Genomic DNA, 21,591 nt, shown 5'->3' on the forward strand with positions numbered 1-21,591 from the left:
GCACGGTGGCTTACTGGTTAGCACGTTCGCCTCACACCTCCAGGGTTGGGGGTTCGATTCCCACCTCCGCCTTGTGTGTGTGGAGTTTGCATTTTCTCCCCGTGCCTCAGGGGTTTCCTCCGGGTACTCCGGTTTCCTCCCCCGGTCCAAAGACATGCATGGTAGGTTGATTGGCATCTCTGGAAAATTGTCCGTAGTGTGTGATTGTGTCAGTGAATGAGAGAGTGTGTGTGTGCCCTGCGATGGGTTGGCACTCCGTCCAGGGTGTATCCTGCCTTGATGCCCGATAACGCCTGAGATAGGCACAGGCTCCCCGTGACCCGAGGTAGTTCGGATAAGCGGTAGAAAATGAGTGAGAGAGTGATTATCTCTTTGCAGTAGCACCTGTCAAAGCGTATTAGGCAGCAAGTGAATAGTCAGTTCTTAAGAGTGTTGAATCAGAAGCAAGAAAAATGGGCAAGTTTAAAGATCTGTACTTTGACAAGGGTCAATTTGTGGAGTGGTTAGTACATTTTAAAAGTGGCCAGAAGAAGGGCAGCCGGTGAACTGGCAACAGGGTTACATACACAATATTAGGCAGGTGATTTTAAGGTTCTGGCTGATCAGTGAATATGTAGGTGTTTTTTAAACACAAACATCTGGATGTGTTCCATGTGGGCAGCAGTGTGTGCATCTTAGATGTTTGCATTTACAAAACACCTACATATTCATCTCTAAATGTTTATGTGATGTGATGAAAATGTATTCCACTGAATATTTATTCTTGATTCTTTTTTTTTCTCAGTTATGATTGTGTACTGTTCAGGGTATTCTTGTTGAGTTTAGGAAATGTGTCAGTTACTCCTCGGTGTGTAATGAGTTAAAAGTGTGTATTGTTGGGAGTGGGAGTGTGACAGGCAGACAAGGAGGGAGGGAGGGAGACGTTCCAGGGATCCAGCAGTCAACACCTGCCAGGCTTAAAGAACCCAGGAGGTTAGAGTACAGCTTACGTGACAACGGGACACTGTTTTTCCTTTTTCGGACCCGGAGCGTTTATCTTCCGTCAGGCTGTCACGAAAACATTTTTTTTTTTTTTAGTATTCTCGTGTTCACGGTTTGGGAGATAAGAGAATGAAGCAGTAACTTCGCGTTATCTCCTCTTACAGGAGACGCAACGTATCGATCGCCAAGAGCAAAGGATTCACATGAAAAGAAGTCAAAAACACTGAAGGTGTTTATAGGTGAACTACTGTTGGGCGGATTAAAGTGCTTTTTCTTTCTTTCTTTTTTCTTTCTCTCTCTCTCTCTCTCTCTCTCTCTGTCTAAGACTGAGGAATATCACATCAAGACTAAGAGGAATGTGGTGATAAAATCTCACCTGCGCCTCTGTTTTTTACCCCCAGACCTGACAGAAAGCTTGGAGGCAAAAGCATACAACAAAGTAGGTAAGATTCATTTATTTTCTTAACTTTGGGGGTTGGAAGATATTTCAGGTCATTCTGGTCATTCAGGTCTTTCTGGTCATTTCGGTGGTTTCTTGGAAAAAAATAATAATAAATGGTCTCAGTTTAGTTAGATGATTTGGTAATGAGGACCTGAAGAGCCACTGCACCATAGAAATGTTTCCATCTTCTAACACAAAATTACACCAGTGGGAATTGGCTGATAAGTTAAATAATAAAGTAAACGTATGAATAAATTAAAATCTTTTCTGGAAAAATGCTTGTTGTTGTTGTTCTTCATCTTCTTCTTTTTGCCTTTGTTGCCAAAGTCAATATAATATGATGGAAACTCTATATTTATTTAAAACCCTAATAAACCTGATTAGTTATTAGACCTCTAAGGAACATACAACTGGTTAACAGTAAATAGTTTTACAAATGATTTCACATTTAGAAGTTTTAGAAGTACTTTTTTGTCTTTCTCTGAAACTAGGTTCATATTAAAGCTGCACAGTAACCTGCTTTTTAATGATTCAGTCCCATGTTTAAGTTGGAAAAGGCTTTGGAATAAATGTATAAACGCAAAGCGGGATGCAGAATGGACGTCATAGATTTCAGCTTTTAGTATTCATAATTCATACGCGGTCCATTCCAGTAGAGTGCTATCATCTATAATGTATGCAGACATGAAATTATAACAGTCCATACCTGCCAATTCCCACTTAACTGTTGAAGCAGCAAATGGGCCGCTTAACAACTTTTTAACTTCAGATTGGTCTGGTTGCATATTGAATGGTGTTAGAGCACACAGAGGAGTTTGTTACCATCAGACAAATCAATATCTGTACTGTAATGTGTCGGTTTTTGTGTGTAAATGTTTTGTGAATACAAACATGGGATCTGTTAAACGGCAATGGGAAGAAATGAATCCAACAAATTTTGCAATCATACAAATTTCTGTATTGTCTAGAGTAAATTTCTACAACAATCTGTGTGCATTACTGTGACTGTATGGTGGCACACAGAGCAGAATTTATTTTGTGAAAAAAGTACACAATTTTATTGTGTACAAAAATAATTTTGTGCTTTGGAATGATCGATTAGCTTTCATATAGCGAACCATTCACTTTTGCTAAACAGGGCAACATGCATCTAGTACATAATATACATGTAGATTTGTTCAATAATGAGACACTATACAAGCTGAACTTTGCTTCGTATGATGTCTTTGCTGCGTGTTATGTCTAGCACTCGCATAATTAAAAGACAAATTCCCACAGGGTGTGATGTCTTTTTATATAAATGCTACACTGAAATCTCTATTTTATTAAGTGACAGTTTGCTCTAAACTTTCTCAAAGGGAGAGAGAGGAGAGCGTGAGAGAGAGAGAGAGAGAGAGAGAGAGAGAGAGAGAGAGAGAGAAAGAGAAATCTTGGGTAATTACATGAGGATTTAGATTTTCACCTCAGCAGGTGGAAACATGATCCACACTGACCTTATTTTTCCAGCCTGAGGCTTGTGTTTCTATAGGCATATGTCAGTGAATTTACACCTGCGTCTGTGTGTGTGCATGTGTGTGTGTGTGTGTGTGTGCATGTGTGTGTGTGTGTGTGTGTGTTTGTGTGTGTGAGCATGTGGGCCAGAAGGGAATTTCTGACCATTTTGATTATATGGGGGCTGGTTCCTTTATGTATGTATGTATGTATGTATGTATGTATGTATGTATGTATGTATGTATGTATGTATGTATGTATGAATAAGAATAAGAGTATATATAAAATGTGTGTGTGTGTGTGTGTGTGTGTGTGTGTGTCTATATGCTCTTGTGATTGTATAGCTGGGCTGCAGTGTATGTCTCTTTTGTACCTACAGTATGAATGTGTGTCTGCCGCACCTTCCCACAGAAGCAGTGCCAGAACCAACATGTGAAAACACCTGAATGCTCGGCCTGTGCTGACAAACATCAAGTGAGAAGCCAGATCTGATCAAGCAGACTGAGTCTGATCTTCAGCCAGTGAAGCACTCAAGAAAAGAGAAAAGGTGAGATGAGGAGATGAAAAAGACAACTGAAAAGGCAGAAATAGGCAGCAAGAGAGGCTTGCTGCAATTCTAACCCCCTCAGAGAATGAGTCATTGACCTGAAACACAGTCTGATTTTTTTTTTTTTGTTCCAGTGTAATTTCCCACCAGAATTCAGTCTTCATGCATTTGTTTCAAGCTCTCCCCAGGAACCTTCTGTGATTTCAATCTCTCCTGCAGTACAGCCATATCCATCTCTGAGGATGATGCAGAGACATTATCATCAGATCAGTGCCTCACGCTTTTAATCCTTTCTCTCTTAACTCCTCTGCTCTTTCACACCAATACTCATTCACTCATGTCCTCTCTTTCTTCGCTTGTCTCTTTACTGCAGTTTGGGCATGTAATGCATTCCGAGACAAGCCTCTAGATGCGCTGAGTGTGAACTCCAGGCTGGTGCATAGAAAGATTTACAAGCAGTAGTTTAGATTTCCAGAGAGATCTCCAAACTATATTTATTAGTTGGAGATTCTTTAGCAATTCATCTATTGTGATAGGATTATGCATTGCCAACTTTTATTGGCACCCTTCAAGCAAATGGGCACAGTCATAAGCAAGTATAAATATTTCAAACAATCATTCTCATTTTACACTTTCATTAGAACTACTTGCTTCAGTAATACTATTTACACCATAAAAAGACTACTAATTTAAATTCCCTTTGACATCACAAATATTGACAAATGGGTGTTGACATGCATAAGCTGGGTATTAGATGTAAAAATACCTAGCCGATGCTATTAATAGAAAGGTTTATACAATACTGTCCTTCTCTGAGAGCAAACCTTTAAAATGCAGTGTCAGTTACAGTTGGATCAGTATGTTGTATTCAGAGAAGAACAAAATTAAAGAGGACTGATTACCATGAAAATCTCCCATATCTTCTCCAATATTTGATGATAGAGGTTGATGTTTTGGGCTGTGTCACCTCTAGAGGTCCAGGATATTATAAAGTACCAGGATATTTGAATCCAAAAGCTGGTTGCCTCTGTCAGGGAGTTAAGAAGTTATATATGTTTTTAACATGACAGTGACTCCAAACATGCATCCAAATCATTTTGTCAAATCAAAATGTATATCTGAAAAAATGAAACTGTACAGTACAACCTTATGTTGTACCTTAAAATACAACGTTGCCTATAATTCATCTCATTGATTCAGTGTTGAATCCATTTCTGTGATGTGAGCAGAAAGGAGCAACAGAGAACATGGTCACGTTTCTCTGAGGTAAGTTTTATCGGTCAGTGGTGTGCACTTTGAAATGTCTACTACTTAATAAATTGAAGTGACTTTCAATCATGAGCCAGTTCTAATATGCTGCCTGAGTCGTTATACACGAAGCTGTCCTACTCACTAGACTTTTTTCAACGTGTTTCAAAACTTCACACACACGTAACAGGACTACAAAAATAGTTGAACGTTGCATTATTTAATAAAGTAAAATATGCATAGAGTGATTTTTCTTTGGAGTGCTTGTGATGGGACTGAATCACAAGGATTTTAGACATGTATGGAATAGAACAGCATGAACACAGAAATGGGAAGAATTATCTAATAAGGTACAGGACAAAGCTTTCCATATTTGCTGAGTATCTAATTTGCACAGACGCATGAAACTTGATTTAATCTCTAGTAAATACCTACAACACTATCATACAATAAAGGTTTAATTCCTCATGAGGTAGATATGACTTAATAATTCTGCATGGATTACATAAGAGTTACAGATCTTTCTCAGATGTGATCAGAGGTCAACGTTTGGAGGCAGTTTGGGTGGCAAAGCTTATTTTAGGCCACTGATGTGAGCGCTGTGGTGTTGTATAGCCCTGCATTCATTAACAAGTTGTAGCCTTTCCAGAGTAAGTGTGTTTTGTTGCTTCTATAAAACCTAACTGTGTGGGTGTCAGTGAATCAACACACATATTTGAAATTTATTGTTTATACATAAACGGGAGATTTTCTTATATTTATGAGCTATATCTGCTGTAAAGCCAAAATAACAACAATACAAACAGGTTTTTTGTTCAATAACTGAAATGGAGATGGTCAAACAGGAAATATTTTAAATGAAATATAATAACAATTTATACCATAGTTATACCATAACAATATTTATGTAATGTAAATTCATGTCTTGGTTATTATTTACACACAATTCATAAGGTATATAAGGTTTCAAATATTTTATAGGCTTTTTTACATTCTGTTCTATTATTCATTACTTTATAGTCAATATGCATGTATTATAGTGCCTTAGTTTTGTTTTCTTTTTCAAAAAGATGATGTGTCATGTTTGCATAATGATTTAAGGTGTAATAGAAGGTTGTCAGTATTTCTGAAACGGACTCGATGTGCATGTATTTTTAATCTAAAGTGTTCTGCATGCTTATGATCATTGTCATCAATTTATTTTTTACAATCAGATTTTACCCAATAAGAGCTACACACATATGCACTAAATAACAGTAAACATTTATCTGCAGCTCTGTAATGCTGTAGCACAGTTTGAAGGGTTAGGTTAACGTTTGTTATGGAAGCAATGGCAAAGTCGAAAGCACTTGTGTTCGTTCTGAGAATGTAACAAGTTCAAGCACGCTTCCAAGTCAGCTGTCGCTTACTGCTGCCACTTAATAATCCGTCATTCGTTTTTATAATAGATAGAATGGTGGCAAGAAATGCAAACCCTGCATGGCTGCCCCAGTCATTTCACCTCTGTGCCCAAAGCCCTGATGTCATATGCTGGTGGCTTGGATCAGTTAGTGGAAACCGATGTAAACCGGGCCTGGAGGGATCTCCTGCTGGAGGATATAACGTGGCTCAATGTGACAGGGCTTTACAACAGCTTAACAAGTTGGCATTTTGGAGGCACGTGTTGTTCAAAGCTCTGTTTCACAGGTGTGTGCTGTTTGACGTGCCTCTATTACACGCAGATCTCTTTTATTCACCTGCAGGCAGAACACTGTGCTCATGTGAACACAGTGCTGATGTGAATCAGATGATGCCTTTGGGTTTGCAGGATGATTGTGTTAATCTTGCATTATTATTACAGCAATAGTGATGTGTTAGTGATGTGTAAAATGTTCAAGCTCACTCTCAGTGTTGTTTTTTCTTTCGAAGTTCATTTCTTTATATTTTCACTCATTTCTGACCCCTCATATCCTTTGTATGTCCTCACTGTGGCATGCAGTGTGTTCTGTTTTGTGCCCTAATGATATATTTAGCCACTCTCTTTTGTTTAGGTCTCTATAGGACTTTGAGTCACATGGACATTATGGGAACCAGAGTCATCCTGTTGCTGCTGGTACTGTGTCTTTGCGGTGTATCCTGCATCCTGCGTTCGGCTCCCAGAGTGGCTTTAGCTTTTAAAGGTAGACACATACACGTTTATAAACCTTTAATAAACAGACACACACACACACACCTATACTATTGTAAAACAACTAGTGTTGTCTGGCTCTGGCTCTTTCACTCAGAGCCATTCATTCATCTGCCTGCAGGCATGAACGCACACATACACACACACACACACACACACACACACACACACACACACACACACACACACGTATATATAATATTGTGTAGTTCCTGTAATTTGCTCGACTGTTGCTAGAAGAGAACAAAAGGTGGATGTTGTCACCCAGACTTGTAACGGATACTCACTGCGTAACACACTTCGTCCATGTTCACTGTTAAAGTTCTCAGGAAATTTTAATAATAGCAATATGCAATATGAGATGAGATATGAAATGTGGAAACTGACATACTGTTTATTTGTCTATTTATTTTTTCGCCTATGATTTGAGAGTATGTCTTACAGATTTTTAGTTTGTTTTTTTATTTGCATCACTATGCCTTGGAAGACCTTGGATCTTTTTATGGTTATTATTTACTTCCTGCAGTAGATCCACTAAAGGAACTACTATAGTTCTAAATTCCTGTGAAAGAATTTCAGGGTTTCTTAAAACAACTTCCCAGATAATAGGCTTTAATTGATTCAGTGTGAATGATGCTTTGATCCCAAATCATTACAGATTATAGTACTATAACCTGTTGGCAGGAACAATCAGAAACACACACACACGTACACACACACACCACACACACGCGCACACACACACACGTACACACACACACCACACACGCGCACACACACACACACACACACACACACACACACACACACACACAAAATGCACAAAGACTTCTGATTAGCACAATATAAAAAAACAGACAGATGAGTGCTTTTAAAGGTACACTACTGTGTAAATAAAAATTATGTGAATGAATCATGAAAGAGGAATCTCACTTACTCCTGTTCTGATATTTCAGACTGCAACACATAACTGTGGCAAGGGAAACGAATACATTGCTACTGCATCAAAGCTTCATAATTATATCAGAGATGTTAAAACAGCTCTGCCCGCTTTGTATGATTAAAGACTGTTGTATGGATTAGAAGGTACTGTAGGCTTAACAAAATAACATACCTGTCAATTATCAGCTAATTCAGAAACCATTTCAATCAAGTTCATTACAAACCTTTTCCGCTAAAACCTGGGAAAACCCTTCACTGTGAAGACCCTGGTGAAACCACATGATGGTCTGTTTTTCCAGAAGACTACAGACGTCCTGCAAATTAAATATGTTTCCCTTTTGCATATATCTAAATCCCACACAAAGTTACAGCATTTTAAAATCTGGTTATCCCCGAAAGTGAAAAGGGGACAAATTTGTATGCCATTCATAGAGGTTTTGATTCTGATTATCTTAAACATCTTAAACCTGATATTCTGTAGGTGAAGAAATCATACTTAAGCATATTGATTGTTTTTACCGCTGTGTTTGTTGAATTTGTTACTAAACCAGCATGACTTTTGCAGTAAGATTAGGCAAGATTTGCATGACATTTTGGTAATATATATATATATATATATACATACATACACACACACACAAGCATACAAACATATGATATATAATCAGATGTTTAAAAAATTGACAGATATATATATATATATATATATATATATATATATATATATATATATATATATATATATATATATACATATATATACATATAATAGCCCTGTCACTAGTCTTATAAACTCCCATTAGATAAATGCTTTGAATAAATACACGTGATTGAATAAGCTACAAAAAGGAAGATGCACTGTAGTATTATTCCCATAATTAATTCCCATATGTTAATCAGCTCTACTTGAGTACTTTGCTGGGTGCACATATACACATCTCCAGTTCATGACTCTAACATGAGTGTTACAGGCAGAAATATTGAATTTTGGCCAAAACCCAATTTTTCATATTTTTTTTCTGTTTGCCAGAATTTAGACATAGTAACATCCAGTGGCTTTTCCAAGACCAACACAAAAATCCCTCAGTGACCACTTGCTGGCTTTAATCCATCTACTGCTCCGCATAATGTGCCCTGCCTACTCTACCCCATTTGTGAAAAAAGACCATTACATGATGACATATTTGACCTGGTAGCATGTGGTGTAGGTACAATATGATGAGGCATAGCAGTGTTGTTGGGGATTGTAAAGTCTATGGACCTGGTCTCTTTAATAAACACACCTCTACTTGTTTTGTTGTTAGCAAATTTAATCCAGGGAACAAACCCCAGCTGCCATCTGCTAAGATCCCAGTGCCAGTCCCAAACCTGGATAAATTGGGGAGGGTGACATCAGTAAGGGCATCTGACAAAACAAGAGCTGGTGATCAATGATTCACTGGCAAATTGTGTATAGAAGCAAAGCAAGTTTATACCTTAAAAAAATGGTTAACTTGGCCTGATCATTATTTAGTTAGCAGTGTTATTCAGTTATATTAGTGTTTCATTATTCAGTTGGATTCTGGATTTTACCAGACTTGTGAAATTTTCTGTGCATATTTTCTGCTCATATATGCCTCATGTTGACAAAGTTTCCAGTAACTGTTTAGACAATAAACCACTGCTGTGTGGCTCACATAAACCATATTCCCTGTGCACTCATTATAGAACTTATTTCTAGTGTAATTTGGCCTTCTAAGCCATTGTATAATGTTGGTATTTGATATGATGCTATTTAAGAAAAGCTTTGTGGATGCTCAGTGTTTTGTATTGCTGTTGTTGGGGATAAACTAAATATCATCATCTGGAGTTAAATTCACAATCATCTCATTCTTACCATGTACCCTGTTTTGGCCAACTTAGTCAGTCAACATTTCTGAACTGGTGAAATATATGAGAAAGATAAAAAAAAAAGAAGATGAATCAGGTTTCCTTCTTCCAAATAAACTAACAGTGCAGTTTAGTAAAGTGTTTTCAGCAGCAAAAGCATGTAGGTAATTTCACTGAATTGTGAGAAATAAGCTGCAACACAGCACGGAAGCATTAGTGCCTTTGACCCAATTCTCATGTTTTGAGTTCTTGACAAACCACAATGCCGACCATGGGATTCACAGGAAACTGATGTGAACGTTTGCGCAGTTATTGAGAAAGATACGTAACATTTCTTCAAATCACATTGTTTGTGCCTTTTGTAGACCACACCTTCATGAAACTTGCATGAAAATTTGATCTTCTTGTGCTCAGTGGAATTGACTCAGTATTGACTGCCTGATACCTCTATTCTTCATCGGCAGTGCGTGTAATTCAGCTGAAACTCATCTGTGGCCTTTGGCTTCTATCTCATCTCATCTATTCACATTGTTTTTGCCCAGGCTGCTGTATTCCCCAGCCATGAGAACAATCTCTCTAGGATCGATTGCCCACACCTCACCTCCTAACCTCCCCACCCGATGTACTCTCCTCCCTTAGAGCAAGAACAGTGGGCCGGAAAAGACCAATTCTCTGCTTGGCTCTTGAGTGTTCTGTGTTCTCAGAGATGGATTGTTCATTGTTCAACAGAGGGATGACCTTTGTCTTGAAGGCGCCTGAAGAGGAGGAAGGCTGTTTGCAAAAATTGAATGTGCAACAGTGGAAGTTTATAATAAACAGAGAGAAAAGAACATACCTAAACAAGTTCAAATACAGGATGCTGCTTACAAGCCATACAGTAGTTAATATCATACATATAAATAAACAATTCCCCAAATAGAAATTAGTTGACTTTTGGTTAATTTTTTCCCCCCATTACAAATAAATAAAAGTAAAATAATAATAATAATAATAATAATAATATCAACAACAACAACAACAACAATAATAATAATAATAATAATAATAATAATAATAATAATAATAGATGGCTATTATAAGATTATTATTATTATCATCAGGTTATTGTCAGATGATTATTATTATCATTATCAGTTATAGATGGTTACTCAAATAATGTGATTCTGTGGCCGGCACACGTCTAGTGCTAGCACGGGTTGAACTTGAAAGTAAATAAAAATAGACTCAGTTTGTTCTAAGCAGTAATATTTTCTCCTCCTCTGTCTAACAGGTTCCATCCCTCCGTCACCATTCTTCCTCTTTGTTTAGCAGATCCATATATGGTTATGATTTTCTGCTGAACTCTGAGCAGTGTCCACTTTTATCTACTTGTGATCTGGCAACATTTGTGTGTCCTGTGTTTATAGTTAGGGAAGGAGAATGGAAGCAGATTGTTCAGGAGCCTCCGCTCTCTTACACACCCAGTTCTGCCTGCCCAGAGATCCAGGCTGCTTATTCTGGTGGCATGTCCATATCATGCAGACTCTTTTTAGCACATGTAGGGTGACAAGACATACACGCATTTCCTGACTTCTCTGTTAAACAAACATCCTTATGGATTAGTTAGTGATGACCTCAAAAGGAAGAGGAAGCCAACAGAACATGGATTTAGAGCAGGCTTGGCTATTTTAGACTGCGTTTATAAACAAGTGGGTATATATATATATATATATATATATATATGAGAGAGAGAGAGAGAGAGAGAGAGAGAGAGAACTGAGTGACATTAATATATGGGACATATGTGAAATATATCTTACCTATTTTCCAGAAATCTGTACATAGTCTTGGTGTAAAAGCATTTGTTTTGTATAGGGTTTCATGTGTTATTGCAATAAATAATTTCAATAACATTGACACGTAGATGTTTAAGTTTCAGTTTCTCACTTCCATCCACTAAGTAGCATCTGTAATGAGGCATATTAAAAGGACAACTCACCCAGAATGCAGTTTTATTTACAGCAACCCTTCGTATTGTCAGCACTTAAAATACAACTCATAACAGCTAATGAGGTCCATTGAGACAACTAAAGCTCAACTTGAACCCACTTTTAAAATCGTTTCTCTTACACAATGAACACTGTGTTCAGGAAGAGACATCAAGGAACAATGATGTCAGGTTCTGTGCAGTGTTTCTGGTTCATGTTTATGGGGTGTGACTGAAGCCCTTAAGCATATAAACATATGTAAGATAAGAGCCGTAGTCATCTGAGCCAGAGAAAGGCTACACTTAGCCAGATATATGCTTATGTAAATCCTACCACTTAAAATACTTTAATGGGAATATAAACATTTTCAGATTTGTTTTATCATCAATATTTCAGGATGAGATTTATAAGAAGGAACAAAAGCAACAGGAACTACTTAATTTTTAACAGTTCATAAGATACATTGTGTGTTGAGTTGCTGTTAGCCAAAGTGTTAAGTGTTCACATGATGAACTCTTGGCATTTTGTTGTTAAGACCTTTTGATAACCTTAATGATTGTCTGAATGTCAAGAATAATGAAGAATCTCTCAATGAGCATCTCTGAACGGAGCATCCTGTGTATTTTTCACAGTTTTTTCCCCTGACTGAGATAGCAGCCAGACAATCTATTGCTGAGTTAAGTGAACTTTGCTCCCTCGTTCTGCTTGATGCTCTCAAAAATTGATTTGCCTCTCTGCAAGAGTTCCCAGAGGTAGTGGCTTAGAAATAGCAGGTTTCCTGCTGAAACTTTGAGATCCCAGGGACAAGAAGCTCACAAAGCTGTATTTACTACACAATATTGTAATGCAGAGTGGATATATAGACTGCCAAGAGAAAATGAAAGACAGACTGAGACATGACCTGTTGAAGGGAGAAAACAATATGAAACAATAATCTAGTTCAGTCATTTAATTTAGAAATGTACATGTTACTGGATACAGTTTGTTAACTTGTAAGCCTGTATTTGCAGCTTTCAGAAGAGAAATTGCTTTAAAATTATAATTACAATTTTACTCATGTTTCATTCAGAAAGCCACATTAATGCAGTCATCATTAATAAAATTTCTCATGTCTCCGTCTCTATTGCTTGCCAGAACTAATGGACACTCGGACAGCAAGACCGTTTAGTTTATCCTTCAACACTAGCGATTACCGGATCCTCCACATGGACCAGGATCAGGGCCGTCTTTACCTGGGCAGTCGCGAGTACCTCGTCTCACTGGACATGCAGAATGTCAACAAGGAGCCTCTCATTGTAAGAAGAGCTGACAGATGTACTCATGCACATTTTAATGATCTGTGATAACATTTAGAGAGATGCCTTAGGTATTATATTCATCTCATCCATGCTACATGGTTGTCAAAGGATGCAAATTTGCTGATCTAGAATCATCTTTATGATAAGAGTAGGAGAAAAAAACCTACATTAAACCTGTGTATCGAAGGATAAGAAGTTTTTCCTTTTCTTCTTTCACAGATCCACTGGCCTGCTCCGACACAGAGAAAGGGGGAGTGTCAGATGACAGGGAAAGGAAAGCATGTGAGTCTGCCTCTTTTAAGATTTCTACCAAGTACATTACGATGTTTCGAATTTGTTTGATTGTTTGTTTGTTTATGTTTTTATGTATTTTCTTAGCTAACAAACTTTATTTGAGCCTTGGTTACATTGTAAAGTGCAAAGATTTACATCTGCATGATTTCTCATGAACAAAGAAAAAAGAATTCCTAAATGATAAAAATCACAAAACACATGATAAAAAAATAATTTATTCTAACTTCTGAATCATTATTTATTTATTTTTATTTTATTTATTTTTTTACCAAATGTAATCTCAGAAACTCTTTCAATACACCAGGCCAGATGTTTTATAGGAAACTGATGTAGTAACATGCAGCAACATGCTGACATGCAGTAAAGTGCGCTTCTCTTCCTCATACAGTACATATGTGTTTAAAGGAGGTTCATGCAAAAGGCAGGATGTTGGCAGAAAAACTAGTGTGAGGAAATTAATCACTGTACAAATCCTTGGAAAATTGGAAATGTGCTGTCTGGTTTTACATTTGGTTTTGTCTGTTTCCATTTTGAAAATTAGATCCATGTACAGTATGTTGCTATGAGCTTTACAGGCTTTATTGCCAGGTGCACATATATTTTTATTCATTTTCTTAGAACATTTTAATTTAGGATAAATTCAGTAATAATTCAAGGCTGGTTTAGAGGACCTTGGAGAAATGTCCTTTATGTGTTGAAACTGCTTTGTCACACGTTTAGAACAACCTGATCATAGCAAATACATCACATAAATCCTTCCTCCTGAGCGCGTCAGACTTATGCAAATGTTATTACCTATCTATTATAAAAATCAAGTGAGGTTTGATTGCACACTTATACAAATAGGCTTATTGTGCACACAGCAGTCTGTTCATTAAAAACTATTGGAAATAAAATGGCATATTAGCTGGTTTAAGGGTTTCCATGCCAATTACTTCTGAAAATAAAATTGTTCTAAAACAAAAGCCTACATTTAGTAAGAACTAATCAGGAATTAAAAATTCCTCCTCTTTATAGCAGCTTTTAAAACACAAACAACAAATAAAATACAAATGAGTTAAAGCCTTAGTAAACTGAACATTAATTTCAGCGTTGTGTGAGCACATTCTGTTCACAATGTACATACATCTACCCGAAGATATTGTGTTCCTGTGAATGAAATTTGTTCATTTTGTATTAAGGGTATACAAACTTTTGCATTTTCTTGTAGAATATTCATAAAAGTTAAATATATCTAGTGTGGAAGCATGTATGATGGTATGTATTTGTTTCCCAGGGAGAGTGTGCCAATTTTGTGCGTATGATCGAACCATGGAACAGGACTCATCTGTACACATGTGGCACTGGAGCTTACAGACCCATATGTACCTTCATCAACAGAGGCTGGAGAGCTGAGGTACACACTTATACACGCACTCACATACATATACACAGACAAGCATAGTCAATAGCTCAATTATTTAAAACCCCCTCCAATGCTCCCTCCTTTTCTCTCACTTTGCGTAGGACTATCTCTTTAGATTGGTCCCTGGATATATGGATTCAGGAAAGGGTAAATGCTCCTACGACCCAAACCAGGAAGATGTGTCAGCTTTTATCAGTGAGTCTATTCTAGCAAAATACAGCAGCAGTTTGTCTTCTGATACTCTGTACTATACACAAAGTACATTCTAATGTCCAATATCTTTTTCTCTTTTCCTGATATCCTGCTCATTTCAGATGGCAGCCTGTATGCTGGTGTACATGTGGACTTCATGGCCACTGACCCAGCTATCTTTATGACGATGGGGAGCAGGCCAGCTATTAGAACAGAGCAGTATGACTCCAGGTGGATTAATGGTAAGGATTTGGTAAAGTTAATCTCTTTATCTCCAATTCATAATAAATAGGCTACTTCACTCAACTGGTCCCTGGAAACACTCTAGAGTTGTAACAAAGGTACGCGCTGTATCTGTATCTGTATAGTGCTCAAAATATCTATAATCTGTATTTAGATTTTAAGCCAAATTGGGTGTAGAATAATCCCTACCACTAAGCCCCTGGAAACACTCGGGTGCAATAATAACCCTCATGATGGACATACTGATAGGCATACTTGGTCTGTGAATTATGCCAGTTCCTCCACCTCAGCTCCATCAGATGTGTCCACAATTGGTCTCAGTTAATCCTGCTCATGCACTTATTCAGTTGAAAAAATATTATTATAAGAATTAAATAGCTTTTCTTTCTTTCTTTCTTTCTTTCTTTCTTTCTTTCTTTCTCTCTACCTGTATTTTAGAACCAGTGTTCATTCAAATAAAGCAGATTCCTGACAGCTCTGAGAAGAATGATGACAAGCTCTACTTTTTCTTCCGGGAGAAGAGTCTGGACTCTGGAGGGACGGCGAGTCCCAGCGTGCTGGCCAGAGTGGGACGAGTGTGCCTGGTGCGGTCCTTCAAAAAAAAAACTGGCAGATAATTAGTTAGGATGAAGCTGATTCTTCTCAAAATACAGCTTTATATTTATGGCAGAATGTGTTTGTGTTACCAGAATGATGAGGGAGGACAGAAAATTCTAGTTAACAAATGGACAACGTTTCTGAAAGCCAGGTTGGTGTGTTCTGTGATGGGTGATGATGGTGTGGAGACCTTCTTCGATGAGCTGAGTAAGTAAATTAATTTCTTGTATATAATGTCAATGCTGAAAAAAAAAATCCTGGGCCAGTAAGATGGTTTTATCTTGTCACGGGCCGTAGCTGGTTAAGATGGTCAGGTTTGTTAGTTCAGTGGATTTTCTAAGTGGTCGGACTGGTTCTAGCTGGCATAGTTTTTATAGTTTTAGAGCAGTTTTGGACGCATATAGACTGGTTATCTGGCCAAGATATTTCTTGCTGGTCAGGCTGGATCTAGCATATTTAGAGCGGTTTGTGGCTCTTGCAGGCTGGTTCTAACTGGTCCAGCTGGTACAAACTAGTAAGAGTGGTCCTACCTGGTAAGGATTTAAAGATGATGGTCAGTTTATTTCTAACTGGTCAGAGTATTTCTTGCTGGCAGGCTGGGTTGAACAGATTAGAATCAGCTAGACCAGCCTAACCCTAGCCAGACCAGGCTGAATGACTTCCTAAATCTTATACTGATTTAAGCTGGATTTTTAGACACTGGTTTCAGTTTCGATGCTGAACTGCTAATTTATTAAATAATGCTTCTTCCTTTCAGGAGATGTTTTTATTCAGCCGACCCAGGATGAGCGTAACCCTATGGTGTATGCCGTTTTCTCCACTGCAGGGTAAGGATCAATACGTTTTTTTTTTATACATTTAAAAATAACATTGTCAAATGTGCTCAGTTTAGTTTCTATCTGCCTCAGGTCTGTTTTTAAGGGATCAGCCGTGTGTGTTTACTCTATGGCTGATATACGTAATGTATTCAATGGGCCTTTTGCCCACAAACATGGGCACAACTACCAATGGACGATGTACACAGGAAAGATCCCCTACCCTCGACCTGGAACTGTGAGCTTAAAACACCTATTAAATGTTTATTCTTTCTGCACCTAATGCACTTCTCAGCAAGATTACTGTCTGCGTTACTATTCATCTAGTAACATAGCTCTGTGTTACCCTCTAGTGTCCTGGAGGCGCGTTTACTCCGAGTTTGCAGTCTACCAAGGTGTTCTCAGACGATGCTGTGAACTTCATTCGCTCGCACCCACTCATGTATCACTCTGTGTATCCAATACACAAGCGTCCCCTGGTGGTACGCTCAGGCGTAGACTACAGGTTCACCACCATCGCTGTGGACCAGGTGGATGCTGTGGATGGGAGATATGAGGTGTTTTTTCTAGGCACAGGTAAATAATCTGGCTACAGTTCATTCATTCATTCATTCATTCATTCATTCATTCATTCATTCATTCATTCATGCATTCATTCCTTCTTAACCTTCTCACACCAATCTTCCAGCAGGTGTTTTAAATGTAACTGTACACCTAACAATGTGAAACAAACTTGTACATTTTTCCTGCCTTTCAGATCGTGGAACAGTACAAAAGGTTATAGTTTTGCCCAAAGATCCAACCACCATGGAAGAGCTGACATTAGAGGAAGTGGAAGTTTTCAGGGTAATCAAGTCTGCATCTAGTTTGATGCTAAGAACTACCACAACATAAATATGTATAATTTATAATACCTTCTCCTTTCTCTACAGACACCAGTTCCTGTTAAAACAATGAGGATATCTGCTAAAAGGGTAAAACATTTCTACATTAACCTTGACGTATCATTTTAAACTATTTAAACTGGAGTAAGTAAGGAACCCAACAAGATATGTTGTTATAAATAAATAAACAGGCGATTACCGTCCCAAAGTTAGTCATTTTCCTATAAAATTACATCCCAAAGTTTTGTGTACCACAGTCATTCTTTTGATTAATTAAAGAAAATGTCATTTATTTATCCATGTGTAGTTGTATTCTAGAGAAACCTGAAAGTAAAAACTCCTTAGTCCTGAAGACAAAGAAAAATGTGACTCTTACAAAGTGCTGATACCTGACACTGCTTCCAAAAATATATTTGTACAGAAATGTTTGCATGATTAATGAAGTTGTATATAAGTACATGTATCAATCATAATAGGAACTACCATGTCTGGTGAATGGTGAAAAAGCATAATTTCACCACTCACCAATGTCATTCATTAATAAATAAAAAATTGCAATCAGTGGCAAATCACTGTGGTATAGGAGTAAGAAAAATGTTAGCATGCCCTGTTACAGGAAAATAATCCACTATGCTTCAGTCTACGTCAAACCGCTGTCGGAACTCAGAGCCCGTCTCCAAGTGGACATATCACAGGGTGAACCTTAGACTTTCAGCTGAGCATTAACTAAAATCTAAGTAGACTTTACTGGCAACACTATAATTGGTAAGAAATAAACTCCTCAGACCTGGATGAGAATGAGCAAACTTCTTTATTGCAGTCAATCAGCCAACAATTCCATTGAGCTCAAGGAAAAATCTCTCAATCAGAAGCAATCAATGAAAAACCCAAAAGAGCATCCACATGCAACCAAATAGAACTGCTCTGCCCCAGGAAATTCCCCTCAATATATACTTCTCTTTTAATTTACATACATTTGGGCAATTTCCCATTATTTCTCAAAGTCGTACCTGAAGCCGGATAATTTTACTATAACAGGACACCCGATGTGTTTTGATAGTGACAGTGACAGTGACGTGACATACAGCTAAGTATGGTGACCCATACTCAGAATTCGTTCTCTGCATTTAACCCATCCAAAGTGCACACACACAGCAGTGAACACACACACACCGTGAACACACACCCGGAGCAGTGGGCAGCCATTTATGCTGCGGCGCCCGGGGAGCAGTTGGGGGTTCGGTGCCTTGCTCAAAGGCACCTCAGTCGTGGCCGGCCCGAGACTCGAACCCACAATCTTAGGGTTACGAGTCAGACTCTCTAACCATTAGGCCACGACTTGATATGTTACTTAATTAAAACCTTCTGATCAATTTGAATCAGGAGTTCAATAGCATTGTACTATATTGTTGTACAACAGAATATAAACCAATGTTAATCTAAATGCACAGAATTTCTCTTTTCATCTCTACAGCAACAGCTGTACGTATCGTCAGATGCAGGTCTTACCCAGGTATCATTGCATCGATGTGGCGTCTATGGTAAGGCTTGCTCAGACTGCTGCCTGGCCCGTGATCCCTACTGTGCATGGGATGGAGAGAGCTGTACCCCCTTCACACAGGCTATTAAAAGGTTAGCAAAAAAATCACAAATTCTCCATTATAGCTGTTGAATGAATCCATTTTTACATTTGTATACCTGGTTTGAATTTTGATTTGGACTTTCTTTCTTTTAGGAGGAGCAGAAGGCAGGATGTAAAACATGGTGACCCTCTACGTCAGTGTAGAGGATTTAACGCTAAAGGTACCACCTTTCAAGCAAAGTTAACTTTTTGTTAACCAAGACCATATTAAGCCTTATCTCATTTACAGTACATGCATTCTTATTAACTGCATTAAAACCCGGTACTCTGTAACATTATTTCTTATATGCGCTTTACTGGTAATGGTGTACAGCATGTTAGCCATTTTATGGCAGTGCTGTTGATTTTTTTATTCAGATTCGTCTTAAGGTGTTGATTCATTTTCCATGACAGCAGTTCTGACAATAGTGCAAGGCAAACCACAGGATTATATTAATATAATTATTGTAATATAGTTTAGTATTATGTCTATAGTGACAACATTGCACAGGGATTTCAATTTTATTTTGCATTTTCAGTCAGAGGTAATGTTGTAATTGTAAGCTTTCCAACGTAGAAGAGAGTTTTGTATACAGGGTGTTATGTTTTTTTAAATATATATTTGTGGTTGTAATGGCATAAACAGCACTACATCCTGGATTATTTTCCTGTCAGAGCATGTCCGGTTGTAGTTTATACATTCTGTCATGACTAAGCTTTGAAATAACACATTCTAGAATAGATGTCACACGAAATGACTTTTGATTTTCTGCCTCCACAGTGGAGAAGAGACTAAAGGAGACAGTGCAGTTTGGTGTGGAGGGAAGCAGCACGTTTTTGGAGTGTGTACCAAGATCACCTCAAGCTACTGTCAAATGGCTCTATCAAAAAGACGGAAGAAGGAAAGTGGTACGATCCCATGCAGGTCTTCATCACATAAAACAAAAACTATAGGCTCGATCATACTTTTACATGTTTGTGTAAAAGCTAGTGCGGTATATTTGAATGATACCTGTTGTTTTGGTTAGTAATGTTGTAGTTACAGTATATATTCATTTGTATAGTGAAAGTGATTTATAGTGTGTAGTGGCCATGGGTTCGTAATAATCTTTTACTGTGTAATTTTTATGTAGCTAAATAGAGAGGGTGAAGTACTAAGCACACCTCAAGGTGTCCTGCTGAAATCCCTCACCCACTCAGACGCTGGTTTATACCACTGCCTGGCCACTGAGAATAACTTCAAGCACACTCTAGCACGCGTCTCCTTGCGCATTCTGGACCGCAACATCGCAGTGGCCCTCACTGTACCTGACGATGACGATAAAGAGGAGGAGATGATGCCGAGGCATCACAAGCCTGAATCACAAGCCCATCACCCAGCTGGCAATGTGCAACCCTTAGAGCCTGAGATGCGTGTGATTCACCAGTATTGCCAATCCTACTGGGAACAGCTCACTGACCGAGGGGAGCAGCCAAGCAGACGTCCAACCCGCAGACACACAGAGGGTCATGAACCCAGTGGAGGCTGAGACTGACCTGCCTACTTCTTCCATTCACCTATTGGTCTATTCTGTCTTCCTGTTGATGTACTCTGCTGAGAGTGAGGTGAAGGGACACATGTGTAAACTTCTTATTTCATAAGAGACTCATCTGCACAGCTCTCATTCTCATTTTTTGCTGTGTTTGTCTTGATATTGTGGTTTGCATACTTTCTCCTTCATTTCTTATATTCCATTATGGGTCATATCTCATTAACTTTGCTCAAGTCTTCTGGTGTTCCATTGATTTTGGACCATATTTTGACCCTAAAAAAATGCTCTGATCATCATTGTGATATTTGCACGTTTTATGACCCAGCTTGTGTTGCTCTCAATTCCTTGTTTTGCTGGATATCTGTCATTTACTAGAATAACATAAGTTTAAGCACCTTAGAGTATGATTAAACTGCAGATCATGACTAGACAACACAAATTTCCTGTGTGCGTATATGTATAAGTGTTCAGTCTGTGGGCCAGTGCAATTTCCCATGTGCTGCCTGGGCACTGAAAGCACATGGTACAGTACAGATAACAGTAAATCAGTAGATAAAGCTGTACATGTATCCTTCCTGGTTGTAAAATTGCACCATTTCTTGTTTAAGGAAACACTACAATGTCTTCATGGGTGTCACTATAGCTGATAATGTGTATTTATTTTTGAAGTTGTATATTTTTTTGTCTTAGTGGAGAATTTATAAACTATAAAAAAAGGTGGCGGGCATTTTGCATGACAGACAAGGAATATAGTTATATTTATTTAAGTGTAATTATAATAACACCATGGTTCTTTGTATATAGGTTTGATCACCACAGAATTGTGTAGTGACTAATGATCTCGCCTTCAAAATTAGTAACACTGGATTTTAGGAAACTAAAACTGCACAAGATTTTATTAGTATTAGAAAGATTAGTATGATGTTGTGTTGTTTGAATGTTCTTTTTGTATTTAAATATATTGACCTAATGAAAATAAAAGAGCATTGCTGCTTATTGTATTTGTTTTATATTTCAGTATGATACAAAATGTTTTTTTAAAAAAAAAAAACAATT

General features: G+C 37.9%; 1 protein-coding gene across 1 annotated transcript; it reads left to right on the plus strand.

Moving 5' to 3' along the window:
* Positions 1-931: 931 nt before the first annotated feature.
* On the plus strand, positions 932-21,531 carry sema3ga (sema domain, immunoglobulin domain (Ig), short basic domain, secreted, (semaphorin) 3Ga). Its single transcript, XM_060882503.1, has 19 exons — positions 932-1,420; positions 3,326-3,461; positions 6,740-6,868; positions 12,789-12,949; positions 13,172-13,234; positions 14,523-14,642; positions 14,753-14,846; positions 14,966-15,085; positions 15,525-15,670; positions 15,776-15,890; positions 16,441-16,510; positions 16,592-16,736; positions 16,852-17,074; positions 17,256-17,344; positions 17,431-17,472; positions 18,857-19,014; positions 19,118-19,185; positions 19,785-19,912; positions 20,137-21,531. The coding sequence occupies exons 3-19, from the start codon at positions 6,763-6,765 to the stop codon at positions 20,530-20,532; spliced, it is 2,244 nt and encodes a 747-aa protein (XP_060738486.1). The 5' UTR covers positions 932-1,420; positions 3,326-3,461; positions 6,740-6,762; the 3' UTR covers positions 20,533-21,531.
* The last annotated feature ends 60 nt before the right edge of the window (positions 21,532-21,591 follow it).

This window comes from Tachysurus vachellii, chromosome 11 (genome assembly GCF_030014155.1).
Source record: "Tachysurus vachellii isolate PV-2020 chromosome 11, HZAU_Pvac_v1, whole genome shotgun sequence".
Lineage (NCBI taxonomy): Eukaryota > Metazoa > Chordata > Actinopteri > Siluriformes > Bagridae > Tachysurus > Tachysurus vachellii.